The sequence below is a fragment of the Callospermophilus lateralis genome, chromosome 3, assembly GCF_048772815.1.
Source record: "Callospermophilus lateralis isolate mCalLat2 chromosome 3, mCalLat2.hap1, whole genome shotgun sequence".
Lineage (NCBI taxonomy): Eukaryota > Metazoa > Chordata > Mammalia > Rodentia > Sciuridae > Callospermophilus > Callospermophilus lateralis.
The window spans coordinates 59,480,376-59,501,929 of record NC_135307.1 but is presented as its reverse complement, the minus strand read 5'-3'; the positions used below and the strand labels follow the sequence as shown (position 1 = coordinate 59,501,929).

General features: G+C 32.6%; 1 protein-coding gene across 2 annotated transcripts in view; it reads left to right on the top strand.

The window, feature by feature from the left end:
- Window positions 1-21,554, top strand: part of Sos2 (SOS Ras/Rho guanine nucleotide exchange factor 2) — a 94,137-nt gene that overhangs the window by 69,003 nt on the left and 3,580 nt on the right. For both annotated transcript variants that reach the window (XM_076850261.1, XM_076850260.1), the window contains 5 exons: window positions 2,621-2,738; window positions 4,936-5,108; window positions 7,771-7,887; window positions 9,789-10,050; window positions 10,566-10,607. In XM_076850261.1, the coding sequence (XP_076706376.1) occupies window positions 2,621-2,738; window positions 4,936-5,108; window positions 7,771-7,887; window positions 9,789-10,050; window positions 10,566-10,607 (712 nt within the window). The remainder of the gene's footprint in view (window positions 1-2,620; window positions 2,739-4,935; window positions 5,109-7,770; window positions 7,888-9,788; window positions 10,051-10,565; window positions 10,608-21,554) is intronic.

Below are 21,554 nucleotides of genomic sequence, written 5' to 3'. Positions count from 1 at the left end.
TTCTTTTTCATAACTATATCATAATTATAGAAATCAGTTTACCAAAATTTAATCATTTTTTCATTAGTTAATAATCATTTGGAATTGTTATGAACAATATAACTGTTAACATTCTTTATATATATCCTGATATACCCAAATATATTACTCTAAAAGTAGAATTTAGGATATAGATGTCTTCAACTTTACTAGATAATGCCAAGTTGTTCTCTCAAGTAATTGTACCAATTCACACTCCCATCAGAAATGTATGAGATCCAGTTATTTTATATTCTCATCAATACTTGATATTTTCAGGCCTTTAACTTTTCCATTATTGTGGTTTTGTTTTATATTTTTCTGATTTTTAATGAATTTGAACCTTTATTTGGTTCTTCTTGTGGAAATTTTTTAACTTTAAATGGTTATATACAAATGCTCTTATATTCTGTATTCTAATATTTCATCATTTATCTTTTCCCAGATAGAAGCTCCCCTTTTCATTTCTTTTGTGATGTATTTTGATGAACAAGAATTCTTAATGTAGTCAAATTTACTTATTTTTTTTCTTTGTTATTTATGCTTTTGTTCTCCACTTTAATTGCCCCCCCATTATCCTAATGTTTTATCTTTCTCATTAAATCCTTACTCTAGGTGGAAATGAGTTTTGAATATGGGGTGAGGTTGGAATATTATTTCATTGTTAAAAAAAAATTTTTAGTTGTCAATGGACCTTTATTTTATTTATTTGTATGCAGTGCTGAGAATTGAACCCACTGCCTCACATATGCTAGGCAAGTACTCTACCACTGAGCCACAACCCCAGCCCCTACTATTTCATTTTTTTTCCATAAGGCTACCCAGTTGTTTACATTCATTTATTGTTAATTCATTTTTCCCCCATTGACCTATAGTGTCAGCTGTCATAAATTTAGTATCCTTATGTGTGGTCCTGTTTCTGGTCTTTTTATATTTTTTTCTATTTTTAGTTGTAGATGTATGTGGTGCTGAGGATCAAACCCAGTGCCTCAAATGTGCTAGGCAAGTGCTCTGCCACTGGGCTACAACATCAGCCTACTTGTATACTAATTCTTGAAAAGAAAGTAGAGCAGATCTTTTAGCAATCTTTCAAGGTTGACTTAGTCTTAGCCCTTTATTTTCATATATAAATTTTAGAATAATTTTAAGCTTCATTTTTAAAAATTGAATTGTTATTATTATTATTGGTACTGAGGATTGAATCAGGGGGCATTTTACCACTGAGTCACATTTGTAGCCCTTTTTATTTTAAGACAGGGTCTTGCTTTGTAGCTGAGGATCTTGCTAAATTGCTGAGGCTGAATTTGCAGTCCTTCTGTCTTAGCCTCCTGTGTCGTTGGGATTACAGGCATGTGCCATCATTGCCATGTTGAAAACTGGAACTTTAATAGAAGTTGCATTAGATCTGTAAAATCAATTAGTGCCAATTTATAGTCTGAGTCTTCCCAACTGAGAACATGGTATCTCTCCATTTATTTACCCATTTAATACTGTCTTATGGTTTTCTTGATAGAGATTTCATACTTTTTTTGTTAGATTTATGTTAGACTTTTTTTTAAAAAAAATTATTTTCCTTATTGATGAAAGATTTTCATATCTAGTTGATTTTTGACACAGCAACATTAGTAAATTTTCTTTTTTTTTCTTTTTTTTTTTTAAAGAGAGAGTGAGAGAGGAGAGAGAGAGAGAGAGAGAGAGAGAGAGAGAGAGAGAGAGAATTTTTTGATATTTATTTTTTAGTTATCGGCGGACACAACATCTTTGTTTGTACGTGGTGCTGAGAATCGAACCCGGGCCGCACGCATGCCAGGCGAGCGCGCTACCACTTGAGCCACATCCCCAGCCCCAGTAAATTTTCTTATTAACACTTTGCAGATAGAGTTTTGGAGTTTCTTTGTCATAATCTCTGTAAATAGTGACGTTTTTCTTTCTTTTTTTTTTTTTTCCTTTTCTTTGCAATTCCTAGTTATTTATTTTTTTTCTTGTCCATTTTAGCTAGGACTTTTGGATAGATTTGAATAAAAGCTATGGTGCACTCTTGTTTTCTTCATAACTTAAAGGAAATATATTGAATGGTTCTCAAGTATAATGTTTGCTCTTATCAAGTTATAAACTAACTTCTAGTAAGAAAATCTAACAATGAAATTTAAAAAGAAATTCCTGTTTATTACATTAACTAAATTTGTTAATGCTTTCTTACCCTCCTGTAGTCATCTCTTTACCAAAACTCCACCCTTGTCCCCAAAAGACCTTTCAGTGGAAAAGTACTTGAATGCTGAACAATTATGATTCTCTCTTCCTACATCTATGACTTGAAATTCTGGCTAATCAAAATTATGACTATCAAGGTCCTGAGGATGAAATTTTTTGATTGCTTAATCTTCTAATTTGTTTTAGAAAAACTTAAGGTTTTAGATTTTATATTATAGATAAAAAGAGGATAAATCACTTTAGGCAAATGCCCAAAGGATTACCTCTCTTATTTTAATTTTTAAAAATATTTTTTCAAATGTTTGCAAAATTTTATAATTTCTAAAGTTCTGCATCCATACATTTTATTAAATTATAAACAGAGATTATGCTCATTTTATATGTTTTTAAGGCATTACAGGAAAGAAAACGGAAAATTTTAGATGAAGCTGTGGAATTAAGTCAAGATCACTTTAAAAAATACCTAGTAAAACTAAAGTCAATCAATCCACCTTGTGTGCCTTTTTTTGGTAAGTTACTAAAGATGGATATTGTATTTTGAGGGAAAATGTGTTATAGTCCAAAGAGGCCAGTCTTTAGAGGTCATTTGTTCATATTTTATATTACCTTGTCTATTTTCATCTGTATTGATAAATAAAACTTAAAACTCTATTATTTATTTGCCTGTAAAATGCAAGTTATAATAATTACCTCATGGAGTTGTAAGAATTAAAAATATTTTATCTATACGACCTAATACAAATTCTATCAGAACAGGCACTCAGAGAGTAGTAACTATTGTTTTTATCTATTTATGTCATATCTACAGTGTTCGTTTTCTCTTTATTAAAGGCTTTTAAGTGATTTGTTAAAACTCAGAATTGGAACAACTTTGAACAAATCATATTATTGTGTGCATGTACAAACATGTAACAACTAATTCCACTATTATGTATAATTTTAATACACTAATAAAAAATAAATTCAGAATTGTTATATATTAGGCAAAGTTTTATAAAGTGAACTTTTCTTAAATACATTCATGCATTGCTTAATGACAAGGACATATTCTGAGAAATGTTATCAGTAGGCAGCAATTCTCTTGTGCAAACAGTGTATTCACACAAATTATAGATGGTATAAGTCAATTACTCAACATTGCCTGTTTTGTTTTGCTTTGCAATGGGGTCTTGCTATGTTTCCCAGGCAGGTCTCAAATTCCTGGGTCAAGCAATCCTCTTGCTTCAGCCTTCTGAGTAGCTGGAACTTTAGGTGTGTGCACCTGCTTTGAATGTGATCTCTTGATGCATTCAACATGGATGATGCATTCAACATAGATGATACATGTGAGGCTGCTTGTGGCATACTATAGTAAATGTTTTTGTTGTAAAGTAATGATAAAAAGTGTAGTATAGTAAATGCATAAACCAGTAACAGTCATTTATTACTATTATCAAGTATTAAGTACTGTTCATAGACAAACATGCTATACTTTTCTGACAGGTCTGTTTATGCAGGCTTGAAAAATGTGTTATGTTGGCATCATGACAGCTACATCTCTAGGCAATGAGGATTTTTTCAATTCTATTATAATCTTATGGGACCACTGTCGTATATGTGGTGTGTTTTATGTGCTATACTTTAATATGGTGGGCAGCAACAGTGGGTTTGTTTACACCAGCATCACCACAAACACTTGAGTAACATATTGTACTATAAGGTTACAGCAGTTTTTCAGCTTAATTCTAGTCTGTGTGTATGTGCGTGTGCGTGTGCACAGGCACACACACATTCATGCTGGTGGTTTAACCCAGGGCCTCTCACATGCTAAGCACCTGTTCTTATCACTAGGCTATACTCCTAGCCCCTCCATTCTAGCCTTATAGATCATTTTTATATAAATATAATAATGTGATGTATGTCTAAACTGTTGAAATTGTATAATTTATTTAAATCAAGGTTTTCCAACCTCAGCACTATTGGCATATGAATCAAATAAATGAGTAAATGTCATGTGCTTGTAGGATGATTAGTAGCCTCCTAGTTTCCTGTTTACTATATGCTGGTAACACCCACATCATGATAACCAGAAATGTCTCCAGACATTTCCAATACACTCTGAGGAACAAAATGATCAATTGATAACTACTAATTTAAATATATTAGTAATTATTCAAAAAAGGAGATTAAAGTTTCTATTGTGAAATATTAAAATATAATTGGTTTTTAAATCTAAATCATGGGCTCCGAGAAAACAATTTAAGTCTGAACTCTTATTAATCAGCAGTGCTTATGATATTGATGATCACTTAAAGATTATTGAAAATAAATATTTAAAATCAAGCATTATAACAGAGGTAATAAGATCATACTCAATAAAAATTTGAAAGTGTTGTAATGTGAAAAATAAATAAATAAATAAAATCAAGTATTAAAAATTTTGGTTCAATTTAAAACTTATAATTTAAACTTTGTAAACACGGTTTAGGAAAGCTTAATTTGCTATTTCTTAGACGAGTAGCCTTTATTTTCTTTTTATTTTAAAATTTTTCTATGTTAAAAAAATTTAATGGAGAATTAATCATAATCATAAAGTCTATCAGAGCCTTGCCTTATCAACATTATGGAGTGGAATTGCTAGTAAGTTTCAGTTTTACAAGATTGTTTTCCCAAATGATTGATTAAATAACCAATTTTAAAATAAATTTTAAATATTTTTTTCACTAGGAATATATTTAACAAATATTCTGAAGACTGAAGAAGGGAATAATGATTTTTTAAAAAAGAAAGGGAAAGATTTAATCAATTTCAGTAAGAGGAGAAAAGTGGCAGAAATTACTGGAGAAATTCAGCAATATCAGAATCAGCCTTATTGTTTACGGATAGAACCAGAAATGAGGGTAAATATTTTTTTTCCTTGTCTTTAAAAGGGAATGTGTTAAGTACTGGGTGATCTCTACAAAATACCATAATCATATATCATGCTGTTTATTTTGCTTTGTAAATAAAATGAGTTAATAATTGGTAGTTAACAATGTTAAATATTATACCTGCACTATCTGCAGTTATTAATATGAAGTGCTTTCTCTTGAAAATATCACTTCTTTGTTGAGTTGGTTCAAGCAACACTTCCAAAAAAGCGAATGGCAGAGTTGAACAAGAGAAGTTTTTCTGATGTCCATGCAGTAAAAATCCACTACTAATTTCATCATTGATGGATAACCATTTTAAATATTTTATGTAAGCCAGTATAACATTAAATAACTTATCTTCTCAGAAGATCACTATGCTTAAGTAGGAGAAGAGTTTGGAAGAGTGGTATATATGCATAGCACAAAACGACTTTAATATTCTATCAATTGATGTTCTATTTTGAACAATGGTGTATAATACTGATACTGTGATATCATAAGTGTGCATCTTCTGGCTTTCCTACAGGTATACTTTAATTCACTGGGAACACATATTCTTGCTAATATTTTGGTAGTGGAAATCTCATGATGAACCCTCTTAGAAACATTATGCTTAGTGTATTCTATGGCTTTGTCTCATTTTAAGTTGAGCATTAAAGGAATGCATTATTTTAGTTTTAACTCTGCCAATATGTCTATCTAGTGGCCTGTTGCCATTTCTGTCTTTATTGAAATTTTTGTCCCAAGAAAGTTAGGATTGTGCTTTTTTCCTAACAGGGGAAAAAAATGTGGGATGCCATCTAAATTAGAGTGGATTATGATACCATGTTTATATTAAATGAACTTAATATATCATATGTATTTGAAATTGAGAACATATTGTAATTTAACTTGTCACGTTAAAAATTATGCTATACTCTTAAACAGAATCTACAAATAGGGCATATTGAATGAAAATAGCCACTATCAAATCTACCCTCCTGAATTATGAGATAGTTACTATTCTTTGTTCCCAGTTCAAATACTCTACAGTCCTTAGAAAGAATGACCTAAAGCATACCATTAATTAAAATGCAGACATATAACTGTTTTAAAGTAAATAGTAATTTTTGTTGCCTGTTTCATTGGGCCTACCCTCTCTATGTGGATCTTCAGAAGGCTAATAAGAAAATGTGTTCTTAAAGTCAGATTAGAGTTCACAATATATTTTTTCCACAGAAATAATTTTACATTGTCATTGGGTATACTTGAAATAATACTTTAAGCATTTGTATCTCAGTAGCATATATGCCAATAGGTTTTTTTGTTCTGATCTAGGTTCCTTACCATCATTTAAAGCATTTTGGAGAAGGGGAATGCCTCTTTATGATTGAATCAAAGTACATTTAAAATGTATACAAACTAAGCTATTCATTTTACAAACCAATGTTAACCAAACTAAATAGTATTTTTAAGTTAGAGCAAATAATGAGAAAATTAAAAATACAGCTTTCTAAAAGTTTTTAAATTACCGTTGGCTAGTGTAATTTAAGTTAGCTAACTTGAATATAAAAAGTAATTGTTTCTGTTAGAGGAGTGATATACTTTTCAAGTTCATTTTGCCTCTTACAAAAGCCAAACCCAATAAATATCTTTTACTTGCTTCTAAACACTCAAAAATGAAATAAAGCTAAATCCAGAAATTTGCTTCTAAGGATTTTTCAAAGATAACCATAAGAATTATGTAGAAAAATATATGCACCAGGAGTTAATAATTGTTATTATAGCAGAGAATTAAAAGGCTTTTATCTGGATAACTGCCTATATAAGGATTAGTGAAATGAATTCTGGAACATGTCTGATAAAATTCCATAGAGTTAAAATTTGTACTTTATAAGATAAGTGAACCACATGGGAACAACTTGACTATAAACTTTTAAAAAGATTAAAAATAAATATGGTGTTACCCCAATTTTGCAAAAAAGAAAAAGTTTCTATTTATTTATTTTTGTATATATAATCACACATAATAAAACACCAGAAAATATAGTAAAATATAAACAGGGCGGTTTCTAATTAGTGAGATTCCTTTTTTTTTTTTTTTTTTGAGGGGAGCACTTTGCTGAAGTATTAAATTTCCTACTTCGGAACTTAAACTTTTACTTGCAAAATATTTGGTGAATATTTTTTGATAAAGATAAAATATTTTTGATAAAAATACTTTTGTACTAGAATTTGACACAGATAAGTTATAAAGTTTATTATAATTTCTCTTGATTACTTTTGACTACGTCTTTCCAATTATCAAAGTTCTTTTGTGGTTTTTTAACTATAATTTTGGTTCTAAACACTTTTGTTAGCTTACTCGTGATCATTATGTTATAATTAGTAGGACTACTAAAGGATAAGTGTTAACTACTGAGCCATTAAAATCTGTTCATCTTATAATCATAATGTTTGACTAGAATACAACTTCCAGAGAAATTATGTAATCTTATTGAAAAGTAGAGCGACTGGAATAAACAGTCTTTGTAACCTTTCCAGACATTGTGATCTCTTAATTTTTTAGTTTTAAAAATGACAAAATAAATAATTTTCACTAAAATTTTGAGTAAGATCTTATTGTAATAAGATCTAAAGTATATACTTAGAAGTATTTCTTTAATTCCAGAGGTTCTTTGAAAACCTTAACCCCATGGGAAGCTCATCTGAAAAAGAGTTTACAGATTATTTGTTCAACAAGTCACTAGAAATCGAACCCCGAAACTGCAAACAGCTTCCTCGATTTGTAAGTCCATGACAGTGTTGGAAAATATTATTTTTAATATTTAACAACCTATTTCCTTAAAATTGTAATCAAATAGCTATTTTTAGATTTTTAATAGTACTATTTCTAAAATTATGTACACTGTAAAGGAAGATATCAGCTTTTTTGATAAAATCTGATGTATCCTTTGTCCTAGTACCACTTATCTGTCCATTTTTGATCCCTTCTAGTATGAGAGAAACAGGTGTGAGAATATGAGAGCCTAGCAGTAGCTGAATGGAACAAAGGAAGTGAAAAGAATTGGGAAAAGACTAAGCAGTAGTATATAGTTTGTTTTTTTTTTGTTTGTTTGACCATTGGCTCTTGCCATTAGGGCTCCATGGTCTGTGGTTGCCAGTGAAACCCATCTCTCACACTAGGAATTGCTTCTACACTTTCTAGTTATTCCACAGGTTTGCAGTGGCAACAGAAATAATGGAAGACTAATTCTAAGTAGCTGAAGGTGAAGCAAGATTTGGAAAAAAGTAAAAAACATTTATAAACAGACTCCCTTTGACAAAGCAGTAAACTAGGTAGTTGCATGGTATCTCATTCTCACATCAGTATGTGATAGAGATTATCCTTACTTTATAAATAAAAAAATAGAGGCTCAAAGAGATTAAATAACTTTTTCAAGACTGAACAGCTAGTTTTTGGGACAGTTGAGATTTTAACTCAAACTTTTTTGAGCGGGTGCTAGGGATCTATCCCAGGGCCTCATGCATGGAAGGCAAGGGCTCTACCACTAAGCTATATCCCCAGTCTTTTTTTTTTTTTATTTTAGAGACAGGATGTCTCTTACATTGCCCAGTATTTTAGTCACTTTTTCATCACTATGACCAACAAGAACAACATCAAGAGGAAAAAGTTTATTTTGGCTCATGGGGTCAGTCCATGGTCAGTGGACCCCTAACTTTGGGCCTGAGATGAGATAGAACATCAGGCAGAAGCACAAAGGCGTGAAAGAGGTAAAGCAGCTCAAGATGTGGAAACCAGGCAGCAGAAGCACTCTTTCTCACCAGGGTCAAAATATAAACCCAAAGGTATAGCTCCCAGTGATATACTTCCTTCATCTACACCCTACCTGCCCATAGTTACGACTCAGTTAATTCATTGAAATGAATTAATCCACTGATTATGTTATAGGTCTCATAATCTGATCATTTCACCCCTCAACATTCCCTCATTGTCTCACACATCAACTTTTGGGGGATACCACATATCCAAACCACAATATCCAAGCTGGCCTCAAACTTGACAATCCTCCTGCCTCATCCTCCTGAGTAGCTGGGATTATAGGCATTTACCACAGCATTTGCCTCCAACTCAAATTTATGAATCTGAGTTTTTTTGTTTTTTCATCAAGTTACCACTGCCAGAGTTTTAAAATTGGGACGGAGTTTAGGATAGGGAACAATGATACCCCTCTTCACCAAAGGGTTTTGAAAGCACTGTTGTAGAGATTGAACATTTAGTATAAGAAAAGGGGAAAAGGGGACTTTTTAAAAAGTGAAGCACATAACATAATATAAACATAAATTATGTTCCCAGTAAATATTTATTAAATTGATATAAGTTATTTGAAAGAAAAGTTTAGATGCAAGTGTTTTAGGAGCTAAAGGTTGTTTTGACACAATTTTTTAGGCATTTTATTTCTACAGTTATTAAAAGAGATTTACTTATATTCAAGTTCATTTTTAAATTAATCCAGTTAAATCCAGAAGTTATTACTAGAATGCCACAAACTGCCCCTGCAGATTGGTATTTTGTTGCACTCTTTTAATTTGTTCCTTGAGAATTAATTAACTGGTTCCTTGAGAACTAATTAACTAATAATGTAACTCATGAAAATAAATGATACTAATTATGTTTACTTTTCCTAGGCTAGGAAATCAACCTACTCCTTAAAATCTCCTGGAATAAGGCCTAATTCAGGCCGGCATGGCTCTACCTCAGGCACTTTACGAGGTCATCCAACACCATTAGAAAGAGAACCTTATAAGATAAGCTTTAGTCGGGTTGCTGAAACTGAGCTCGAATCAACAGTGTCAGCACCAACCTCTCCAAATACACCATCTACTCCACCAGTGTCTGCTTCTTCAGAACATAGTGTGTTTTCAGATATGGATCTCAATAGTTCCTGTGGTAAGTATTTGATACAAACCATTTGGTAAAAAAGGAATTTATGTTTCAGGTAATTCTCATCATTTTAATTAACAAACTATAAAATCCTTTGTAATCAAATCAGTATGAAAAGTGGCATCTAAATGTGAAAATAGTGATTATCACATTTATGCATTTGTTAATGCATGTTGTTTTCTGATTTATTCATTCAACAAAGATTTATTTAGTACTTTTGGGACCTCACCACCACTTGAAAGGGAGCAATGGGCAGTGAATAAGAAAATAAGTACATAAGTTCAGTGAGGAAAATTGAAAGGGACTGTGATAGAAGGGGAACCATTTACACTAAGAAAGAGAAAAACATTCTAGATACAAGGAATACTTAGTTTCATCTTTCTAAAAAAAAAACTGACACATTAAAAGATGGTGATAAAATTTTGTGCTATGTATATTACATGTTACTTTATGCTGACATGTAAAAAATAAAACCATACATGTTACCTATCTTTTCAAATTCATTTTTCTCATTCCAATAGGTAGCAATAGCATCTTTGCTACAGTGCTCTTGCCACATTCAAGTAAGTATGATTCTAATGAAATTACTATAATAATAATAATCTGGTTGACTGAATTTGTATTTGAACATTTTGGGGCTTAGCAACATGGAAAGAATAAGAAAAATTTTTTCCCTCCCTTCTTCCCCTCTCCCCTTCACCCCATCCCTCTTTTCTTCTTTATTTCTGTGGTGCTGGAGATTGAGCCCCAGGCCCTATACATTCTAGACAAACCCTCTACTGATGAGCTATATTTCCAGCTTGAAAGAAATTTTTATAAATAAATTGAATTATTTGCTTATTGTTATGTAATATTTAAATTTTCCTATAGTTTTTTAAAATTATTTTATGACCTGTCTGTGTTCAAGGGACTGTGTGACCTTGAACAAATTATTTTTTTATCTCCAAACTTATTAGGGACCAAATGAAATAACTATTTAGAACACTTAATTTGTTTCTTAGCACAGAGTGAACAATTATTTCATATCAGTTACCTATTTTCTTCCCCACCCCTAACAATTCATTTTCCTGTAGGAATAATACACAGTCAGCACTTTATATATGTGGTTTCCATATGCATGGATTCAGTCAGCCACATATTGAAAATGTAGTTATACCTACAGTGCTTGCATCTGTACTGAACACATATAGACTTTTTTATATTGTCATTGTTTCCTAAACAATACAGTGTAACTATTTATATAGTATTTCTACTATAGTAGGTATTATAAATAATCTAGAACTGGGCATGGAGGCACACACCTGTAATCCCAGCTACCCAGGAGGCCGAGGCAGGAGGATTGCAAATTCAGGGTCACCCTGGACAATTAGAAATACCCCAACTCAAAAATTTAAAAAAAAAAAAAAATACAAACCCTAGAGTTGTAGCTCACTGCTAAAGCACTTGCCTAGCATAAGTGACGCCCTGGGTTCAATCCCTAGTACCCCACCTCAAAAAATACTAATAATGTAGAGAAGATTTAAAGTTGCAGGATATATGTAGGTTAAATGCAAATATATCATAGTAAATTGCATTATATAACATTATTATGCATTGTAAGAGACTTAAGCATCTGTGGAATTTGTATCTGTGAAATATGCTATAATCAGTCCCAGATACCAAGGGATGACTATACTAAATGTTTATTAAGTTCCCAGGCTAGCCTTTGATAATTTATTTCTTGATATCTTATTTAGTTAAAGTAGTATTTTAAGGAAAGCAGTATTCTATCATTCTAAATTATTTCATCATTATCAAAATGTTATTAACTTTCTGTGGCTATTTGTTTAAGACAAAAATAACCCAAAAAGGAACACAGCAGCTTTGGGAATAATTCTCTCAATCTAGAGAACCTCTGCTTCTAACGTAGTAAAATGTATATGATATAGACAGTAGCAGCAATTCCAGTCTTTTCAGTGGCTCTGAGTCAGAGGCTGAGACAGCAACCAATGCAAACTGGTTAAACACTTAAAATGAAATTAACAGAAGCTCCCTACCCCATGTCTCTTCACCCCTCTTCTTGTTCCTCATTGAAACTTCATTTCTAAAATGATTTTTTGTATTACTTCCTCTTTTGAATCATTAATTTTACATACTGTTTACTGATGAGGATTTCATGTTCTGCCTTACCTATACTTATCACATTGAGGGCAATATGATATTATTCACTATTAGATCAAATGGTATTTGTTGTATTTCCTTTTTAATACACTTCTATTTCCTGGAGTTAAGAATTTCCTCATTAAAGCATGGATTTGTTTAAGACATTGCTTGGTCTTCCCATGCCCTTTTATAGCACATTTTCATAAGATCAAGCCTATTAGAAAACCTATCAGAGTTTTCATTTCTCTTCCCCTTTCCACCCCTTCTCCTCTTCCACTTGGAAACCTCCTTCCTGGCATTCTCCAATTTGAACTGGTTGCTGTCTCAGTCTCTGACCCAACCATCATCTTAAAAGTTTCTTTATCATCCAGAAATTCCCTTCACCTTCCTCCTGTATTGAATTTTTGTTTCTTAGATTTCTTTCTTTATGTGTTCCCTTATTTTGGTAGGGGCACATACTTGCATAGTAACCTGTTAAAGTATACTATAGTATATAAATGTTTAAGTTCTTAAGTTTCTGGAAGTGTATTATACACTTAATTGTTAATAGTGTGCCTGAGTATAGAATTTAAATTATCTTTACTGTCTTCTAGCTTTTATAATTGCTATTAAGTCTAATACCATATTAATCCATTCACATATTGAATGTAATTTTTTCCTTTTTTTGGTCGTATTGGAGGTTGAACTCAGGGATAGTCTGCCACTGAACTACATACCCAGCCTTTTTATTTTTTATTTTAAGATAGGGTTTTTTAAACTTTGAGATAGCTGCCTTGGCTAGCCTCAAAATTGTGATTCTCCTGCCTCAGACTCTGTAGTATCTGCGATTATAGGCATGTGCCACTGTGCCCAGTTCAGTACATATTTCTGAATGCTTGATATGTACAAGAGATATGGCCGTGAACAAAATAGACAAAAATTCTTCTTTCAGTGACCACGGTTTCTGTTTCCTTTTTTAAAAAATAGCCAAGGTATAACTACAGTTGTAAAAGGATTTAAATGAAGTAAAAGTTTATTTCTCACAAAAGCCAGAACAAGTAGACATTTCTGCTCCACAGGATTTTCAGGCTAGCAGGGTGATTCAGAATTCTCAAGATGTGGCTTCCATCTCTATCTTGAACAACTGCTCCAATAGTTACCATTTTTCAGCTAGCAGAAAGGTGGAGAGCAAGAACATTTGTTATGAAAGCATGCATACATCACTTCTGCTCTCATTCCAGAACTTAGTCACATGGGCTTACCTAGCTGCAAGGTAAGCTAAGAAATGCTGTTTGTAACCACACAGCCTTTCTTAGCCTCTGGTATTAGCTGGCAATTCTTGTATACCTTTGCTTTCTGATATTTCATTGTACACAGATTTTTGTTTCATGCACAAAGTTATTTGCCTTCAGGCTCTCAAAGATGTATATGAAACATAAATGAAGCCAGGCATGGTGGTGCATGCCTATAATCTCAGCAGCTTGGGAGGCTAAGGCAGGAGATTGCAAATTCAAGGCCAGCCTCTGCAACTTAGTTAGAAGCTGTTTCAAAATTTAAAAAAAATTAAAAGGGCTGAGGATGTGGCTCAGTGGTTAAGCACCCTTGGATTCAATCTTTAGTACCAACAAAGAAAAGGAAAATAAAATAAATGAATTTTGTGTTTACCTTCAGGCTATGTGTATAAAGTGTATGTGAAACATAAATGAATTTTTTTATTTAAACTTGGGCCTCAACCCCAAAATATCATATTATATATGTAAATATTCCAAGTCTAAAATCCTTATTACTTCCAGTCCCAACCGTTTTGGATAAGCAGTATTCAACCTGCACTTAGTTTGTACAGCTTCTCAGCTAAGCACAAGGGATTTGGTGGCAAACAAGAAAGACTTTCTGCCTGTTTATTCAAAATACCTCCAAATTTTGGGGGGGAAAAAATCATGTGCATGTAGATCATATTGCTCATCTTCCTCTCTTGATTTTTTACGTCATTTATAGCTCCTTGGTCTCTTATGTTAGTTCTTCTTCAGCTTTCCAAACTATTAACATTGGAAAGACTTGATCCCGAAACCTCTTTGTTTCTTTGTTTCTCACTTCTTACCTCATTCAGTAACATATCATTTATGGGATAATTTCCAGGTTCATATCTCCAACTAGATTTAGACTCATATATTCAATGACCTGTTCCACATTTTCATTTGGATATCTGATAGGAATCTAAACTTAACCTTTCCAAAACTGAGCCTCCAAAGCTGTTTTTCCTACTGCCTTCTCATCTCAATTCAGTTACTTAGGCCAAAAATATGAGAGGTAGCTTTTCTCTCTTTCCTCATATCTCAAATGTGACCCCATCAACAAATCTTGATTATTCTCAATATATATCAAGAATCTAACCATCTTTTACCATTTCTACTGCTACTACCCTGATAGCCACTACAATCTCTTAACCTTTTTCAATATGATAGCATCCAAATTTTCCATTTTTCTTGCTTTAGTATATTTTTTCCTTTTTTAAAAATTAAAGCATTATAATTCTACATAGTATTTGGGTTCATTTTGACAAGCATACATACAAGGAATTTGATTTCCTCTCCTCCCAATTTTCCCCGACCCTTACTGATCTTCCTTTCACTCCTTTATTTATCTATATTTAACTGGTATTTTCTACATATACATTAAGGAGAAATTCCCTTTGGCACATTTACATATGTATATAAAATGATTTTGTTAAATTCATTCCATGTTTCTTTAACTTTCCTTTCCTTTTTTCTTCTCGTTTCCTACTTCTACTCCAATGTGATATTCCCTGTATCTTTATGATATCTATTTTCCTCCCCCAAAGCCTTCTTTCCCTTATTTTGTTCTAGCTTCCACATATAATAGAAAATATTTGATCCTTGATTTTCTGAGTCAGGCTTATTTCACTTAGCATGCTTTTCTCCATTTCCATCTGTTTACCTGCAAAAGCCATTATTTCATTCTTCTTTATGGCTGAGTAAAACTCCATTGTGTATATATATTTGCCACATTTTCTTGATCCACTTATCTATTGACAGGCATCTGGGTTAGCTTCATAATTTGGCTATTGTGAATTGTGCTGCTGTAAACATTGTCGTGGCTGTATCACTATAGTATGCTGATTTTAGTTATTTTGAACAAATACTGAGAATTGGGATATAGCTGGGTCATATGGTTTTTCCATTTCTAGTGTTTTGAGATTCCAAAGTGGTTGTACTAATTTGCAGTTCCACTAACAATGTATGAGTGTTTTCTCCATATCCTCACCAGCATATATTATCTATATTCTTGATAATTGCCATTCTGATTAAGTGAGATGAAAGCTTAGTGTAGTTTTGATTTGCATTTCCTTGATTGCTAGAGATGTTGAACATTTTTCATATATTTGTTGGCCATTGTGTTTCTTCTTTTGAGGTATGTCTGTTTTGGGCCCTATAACTGTGAGGTTATTTTAGCATTGAGTTTTTTGAGATCTTTATATATTCTTAATATTAATTAATCCCCTGTCAGTGGAGCAGCTGACAAATATTTTTTTCCCATTCTGTAGACTCTTTCTTCACACTCTTAATCATTTTCTTTGCTGTGTAGAAAGAAACTTTTAATTTGATGACATCCCAGTTATTGATTCTTGGTTTTATTTCTTGAGCTTTAGGGGTCTTGCTAAGGAATTGATTCCTCCACCTATACAATGGGGTGTTGACCCTATTCTCTTCGAGCAGTTTTAAGATTTCTGGTATAATTTCTAAGTCTTTGATCCATTTTGATTTGACTTTTGTGCAGAATGAAAGATGGGGATCTACTTTCATTCTTCTACATAGAGATATCCAGTTTTCCCAGCACTATTTGTTAAAAGACTGTCTTTTCTCTAACATATTTTTGGCATATTTTTCAAGTATTGGATGGCTGTAGAAATGTGAGTTTGTCTCTGTCTATTCCATTGATCTTCAGGCTATTTTTGCTGCTATAGCTCTGTAATATAATTTGAGATCCTCCTGTATCACTTTTCTTATTCAGAATTGCTTTGGCTCTTCGGGATCTCTTAATCTTTCAAATGAATTTAAGGACTGTTTTTTCTAGTTCTGTGAAGAATGTCATTGTTATTTTGATGGGAATTGAGTTTTTTAATCTGTATATTTCTTTTGGTAATATGGCCATTTTGACAATATTAATTCTTCCTATCCAAGAACATGGGAGGTATTTTTATGTTCTGAGATTATCTTCAATTTCTTTCTTCATTTTTCAATGTAGAAATCTTTTACCTTGTTTAGATTAATTTCCAGTTGTTTGTTTGTTTAATTTGGAGGATATTGTGAAAGGGATGATTTTCCTGATTTCTTTCTCAGCTGAATTGCTATTGGAGTACAGAAAAGCTATTGATATATGAGTGAATCCTGCTACTTTGCTAAATTCATTCATTAGCTCTAGGAATTTTCTGGAAGAATTTTTTTGATCTTCTAAATATAAGATCATGTCATCAACAAACAGTGATAAGTTTGACTTCTTATTTTCCTGTTTGTATTCCTTTAATTTCCTTCTCTTGCCTGATTGCTCTGGCTAGAGTTTCGAGAACTATATTGAATAGAAGTAGTGAGGGTGGACATCCTTGTCTTGTTTCTGATTTTAGAGGAAAAGCTTTCGTTTATTTTCCATTCAGTATGATGTTGGCTTTGGATTTGTTGTATATAGCCTCTATAGTGCTAGATAAGTTCCTTCTATCCCTAGTTTCTACAGCATTTTAACATGAATGGTTGCTGTTTTTTATCAAAGGCCTTTTCAGTATCTATTGAGATGATCATATATATGGTTTTTGGTCTTTATTCTATTTAAGTGGTGAATTACATTTATTGAATTGTGTATGATGAACCAACCTTGCATCCCTAGGATGAAACCCACTTGGTCATGGTGTATTTTCTTCGTTATATGTGTTTTAATGTGATTTGCTAATATTTTATTAAGGCTTTTTGCATCTATATTTATCAGGAGATTGGTCTGTAGTTTTCTTTCCTAGATAATTGATAATTGCCATTTGGTATCTGGTTTGGATGTTAGGGTTATACCTGCTCCAGTATACATATATTTTTAAAAAGTATTTTTTTAGTTGTAGTTGGACACAATGCCTTTATTTTATTTATTTTTATGTGGTTCTGAGGATCGAACCCAAGGCCTCACATGTGCTAGACGAGCACTCTACCACTGAGCCACAACCCCAGCCCCACCAGTATGTTTTTAATACAATAGCCAGACTGATACTTTTAAGAAATAAGTAAGACCTTGACTCTCCTGTATATAAAACTTTCCATCTCACTCAGAATAAAAGCTAAAGTTCCTTCATAGGGCCCACAAGGCCTTACAGGGCTTGGCTTCCTTTGATCTGTGAGATCTAATAATCTGATGTTTTCTTCCCTTACTCTTCACTGCTTTAGTTATTCTGCCTCTAGAATACAAAGGCACATTATTACATTAGGACTTCTGCTTTTGCTCTTCCTTCTGTTTCTAATGCTCTTTAACCATTTGGCATCATGGCCTGCTCCCTTGACTCCTTCAAGTTTTTGCTTAGTGTTTCCTTAGTGAGTTCTTCCCCAATCACCTGTTTAAAATTGCTTCCCATCCACCTATTCCTGAATCCCTTTCCTACAGATTATTTCTTCTTATGGTGTATAGCTATTCTACTTTTACATATTTATTCTTTCTCCCCAACCAGAATATAAACTCCATAAGCAAGTCACTATTATATTGCTAGCGAGTAGAACAGTATTTGGCAATATAGTAAATGGCCCAATGTTAATGAAAACAATCTGGTAACAAAATGCTCTTCATTGAAAATACAATTGTGTTCACACAACAAGGGTTATTGAGTGTCTACTATAAAAAAAGTATAAACATAGTGGTTATGTGGTGGCTATAGAGTCAGACCCAAATTCAGAAACTATCAAATATGTCCCACCATCATTTAGATATCTTCTGTTTCCATGAGTCTATGTGTTTATAAAGAAGAAAAGACTCATGTAAGACTGCCTTAAACAGTAAGAACCCATTCTGACAGACATAATTGGAACTGTATAGGAAAGCTGCTTTAGGACTAGTTGATTCAGTGACTCAATGATGTTATTAAAGACTGGAGTTCCTTTTGACTCTCATTGTTTTGTCCAGATTAACATCTTTATCTACAGCTGTTTTTCCTTAAGATCATAAAAATGCTGGCAGGAATGATAAAAGTTATATGTCTCTTTGTTCGGCAAAGAGAGAAAGGTTGAGAAACAAAATGGCAAAGTACTTTTCCATAATAACAAGTTATATTTTGGGCACAAGTTTTTAAGTTGTTAAGTGGGCACAATACCTTTATTTTGTTTTATTTTTATATGGTGCCAGGGATCGAACCCAGTGCCTCACGCATGCTAGTCAAGCACTTTACCACTGAGCCACAATCCCAGGCCAAGGGATATCCTTTTTAATAGCCTCCAGAAAAATATCCTTTGGTATTTCAGTGACCACTTGAGTTCTAAGTGATGAATTTAATAGAGTAATTCCATTTCTTTAGCCGGAATTTTCAGACTTGGACTAATCAGGCCTTATTCCTGTTGCTAAGGGGTAAGGTCAGCTTTCCCTGAAGCACACATGGCTACGTATATGAGAAGGTGGATAAAAATCTGATCGTGGTAAGAAAATGAGAAAGTGAATCCCATGCCCACTTCTTATCAATACTCCCAAAAGTATACTTTTTGTATCAACTGTTGGGTCCCTGAACCAGAAGGACCCCTGAAAGTAACTGCAGAGTCCACATAATCAGGGCAGCAATTTTTGACATGGAATAATAAATTTAATATCTGTATTTGAGGAAAAAGTTCCAATTCTGAGTCAATCCCTTTTCCTGACTCCTTGTTCTTCATCATGAAAAATGTAGCAGTTGTGGAGGGGTAGGGGGGAATCTAAATGCAGTGACAGAGACCATGCATGGCTGCTAAAAATGTAACATTCTTGAGAAATACTAGTGAGATATGTCAAGTTCTGCAAGAGGATTGGAAGTAAAAAATGTACAGTGAATTTACTATATACATAAGTATAGAAAAGTTTTCCTTTTTAAAAGAAACACAAATCCATAGCTTTATAGGAAAGACAGTAGAATGAATTAGACATAACTTTCATATGTTCATATATGAATACATGACCAGTGTAACTCCACATTGTGTACAACCACAAGAATGAGAAGTTATACTCCATCATGTATAATTTGTCAAAATACATTCTGTCATGTATAACTAAAAAGAACAAATAAATTTTTTAAAAAACATAGCTTTATAAGTCAGTGGAAAGTGACTTAAAATTATCAGATGTGTTTATATCACATCTTATACACTATTTTTTAATGCCCCTAATGCTTTGGCATTGCTATTCTCTATTTATTCCTTATTTATAGCTCTGATAGCTTTAATTTTCTAAACAGTCATTCGCTGCATACATCTATTGTACCTGGCTGAAGTGTAGTAGAATCTGTGAGTAGTGATGAGTAGTAGCTATGACTTGTTGACATTTCCATTAAATTGTTTATACATACATAACAACTGTGGATTTGTGTTGTATTGGGCTGAAAGTTAACAGGCTTTCAGCCACCACTTTTGAATTTTTATTTAGATTCATTGTGTATGTAGCAAACTCTTTTCTTTTATTTTTTTACTGGTACTAGGGATTTAACCCAGGGGTGCTTTAACCACTGAACTACATCCCTAGCCTTATTTTATTTTATTTTATTTTAAGACAGGGTCTTGCTAAGTTGCCCAGGCTGACTGAACTCATGATCCCCCAGCTTCAATGTCTCAAGAGGCTGTGGGATTCCAGGTGTGCCACTACCATGCCCAGCAACTCTTGTCTTTTAAAATATAAGAATGGAAAATATTTCTTGTAATCTGCTCTTTTGCAAAGAATATTTAATTTTTAAACAGTAGGCAGGCAGTGAATAGTATGAACCAGATCATTTTTGTATTGATTGATTAGTAAAACTTCTATAAACTTACATTTTTTAAAATAATGACAGTACTTAGTATTATTTGCAATTTGAATCCTTTAAATCTAATATTAGTTGAAATATTTTTCTAAATTTTATGCCCTATCAGTGAAGGCCTGCAAAAATGTATAAAATTAAACAAACAATATATAAAATTCCCTTTTTATTACATAAAATTGAAATGCATACCTAGTAAATCTTGAGTGGTTATTTAACAAATTACTAGGTAGGTAGTGTCTTTCAATAGGTATTTAATATTTTCCGAAGAAGTAGGAATTATGAGTTATATCTTTCTAAAATTATTTGTGTGCCATTGTTTTTATCCTTACAGTTTTAACTCATCAAAGCAATGATCCAAAAGTAAATTTTAGGAAATTTAGGCTATTATTTGTTCTGTTATTCTAACAGTCTCAGGAATTTTTTTTACAAAGACTAATATGAATTTAATTTTATTTCTTAAATTTTGAATTTTGTTATATATCATTTAAATGATAATATAAGCATTCACACTGTAATAGCATTTTTAAAATAGCAACCTTCTTTGCTATTTTATTAAAAATCTAGGCTTTTCACCCTTTTGGCTTTTTGAGGAGGGTGGTACCAGGGATTGAACCCAGGGTAAGTTAACCACTGAGCCACATCCCCAGTCTTTTTAGTATTTTTTATTTTGAGACAGGGTCTCACAAAGTCCTTAGAGTCTTGCTAAGTTGCCGAGGTTGGTCTTGAATTTGCATTCCTCCCGCCTCAGCCTCCTGAGTTATTGGAATTATAGGCATGCGCCACTAGACCCAGCACCCATCTGACTCTTAAACTTAGTATCTTTACAAAGTGCACTGGAAGGTCTGTTACTGGCAGAAGGGTTGGGAAACAATAAGACCATGTGATAAAGTCATTTGATAATGAACACTGTGAATATTTCAAGTTTGTTTTATAAAATCTAAAAGAAAACTTTTGTCAAACTACAAAATCTATATATACTTCTAGATTGTAAGAGTTGATAGTTTTATTTATGACTTTGTAGATTGTTATTTGGATATGAAACAAAACAGAAAAATATATTGAGAAGGGATATGTTTGACTTCTTTAATGTATCACATTTCTTAAAACATTTTTAACGTGTGCTTAATATTTAATAAACCAAAAATGATACAATTACAGTGTCATGCATATTGTCAATGACAAAAGTAAAATTATTCCTGCAAACTCAATCTAAGTATAATGACAAATAAGACATGATGAATGACTCTATGATGACTGTGAATGTGGAGAAAGATTAAATGGGGAGTTGGACCATAATTATAGAGTTCTTTAAAACCATATAAATAAGACAAAAGAAATTGATCAAAATGAAAATAGTTCTTATTCTGTACCTAGT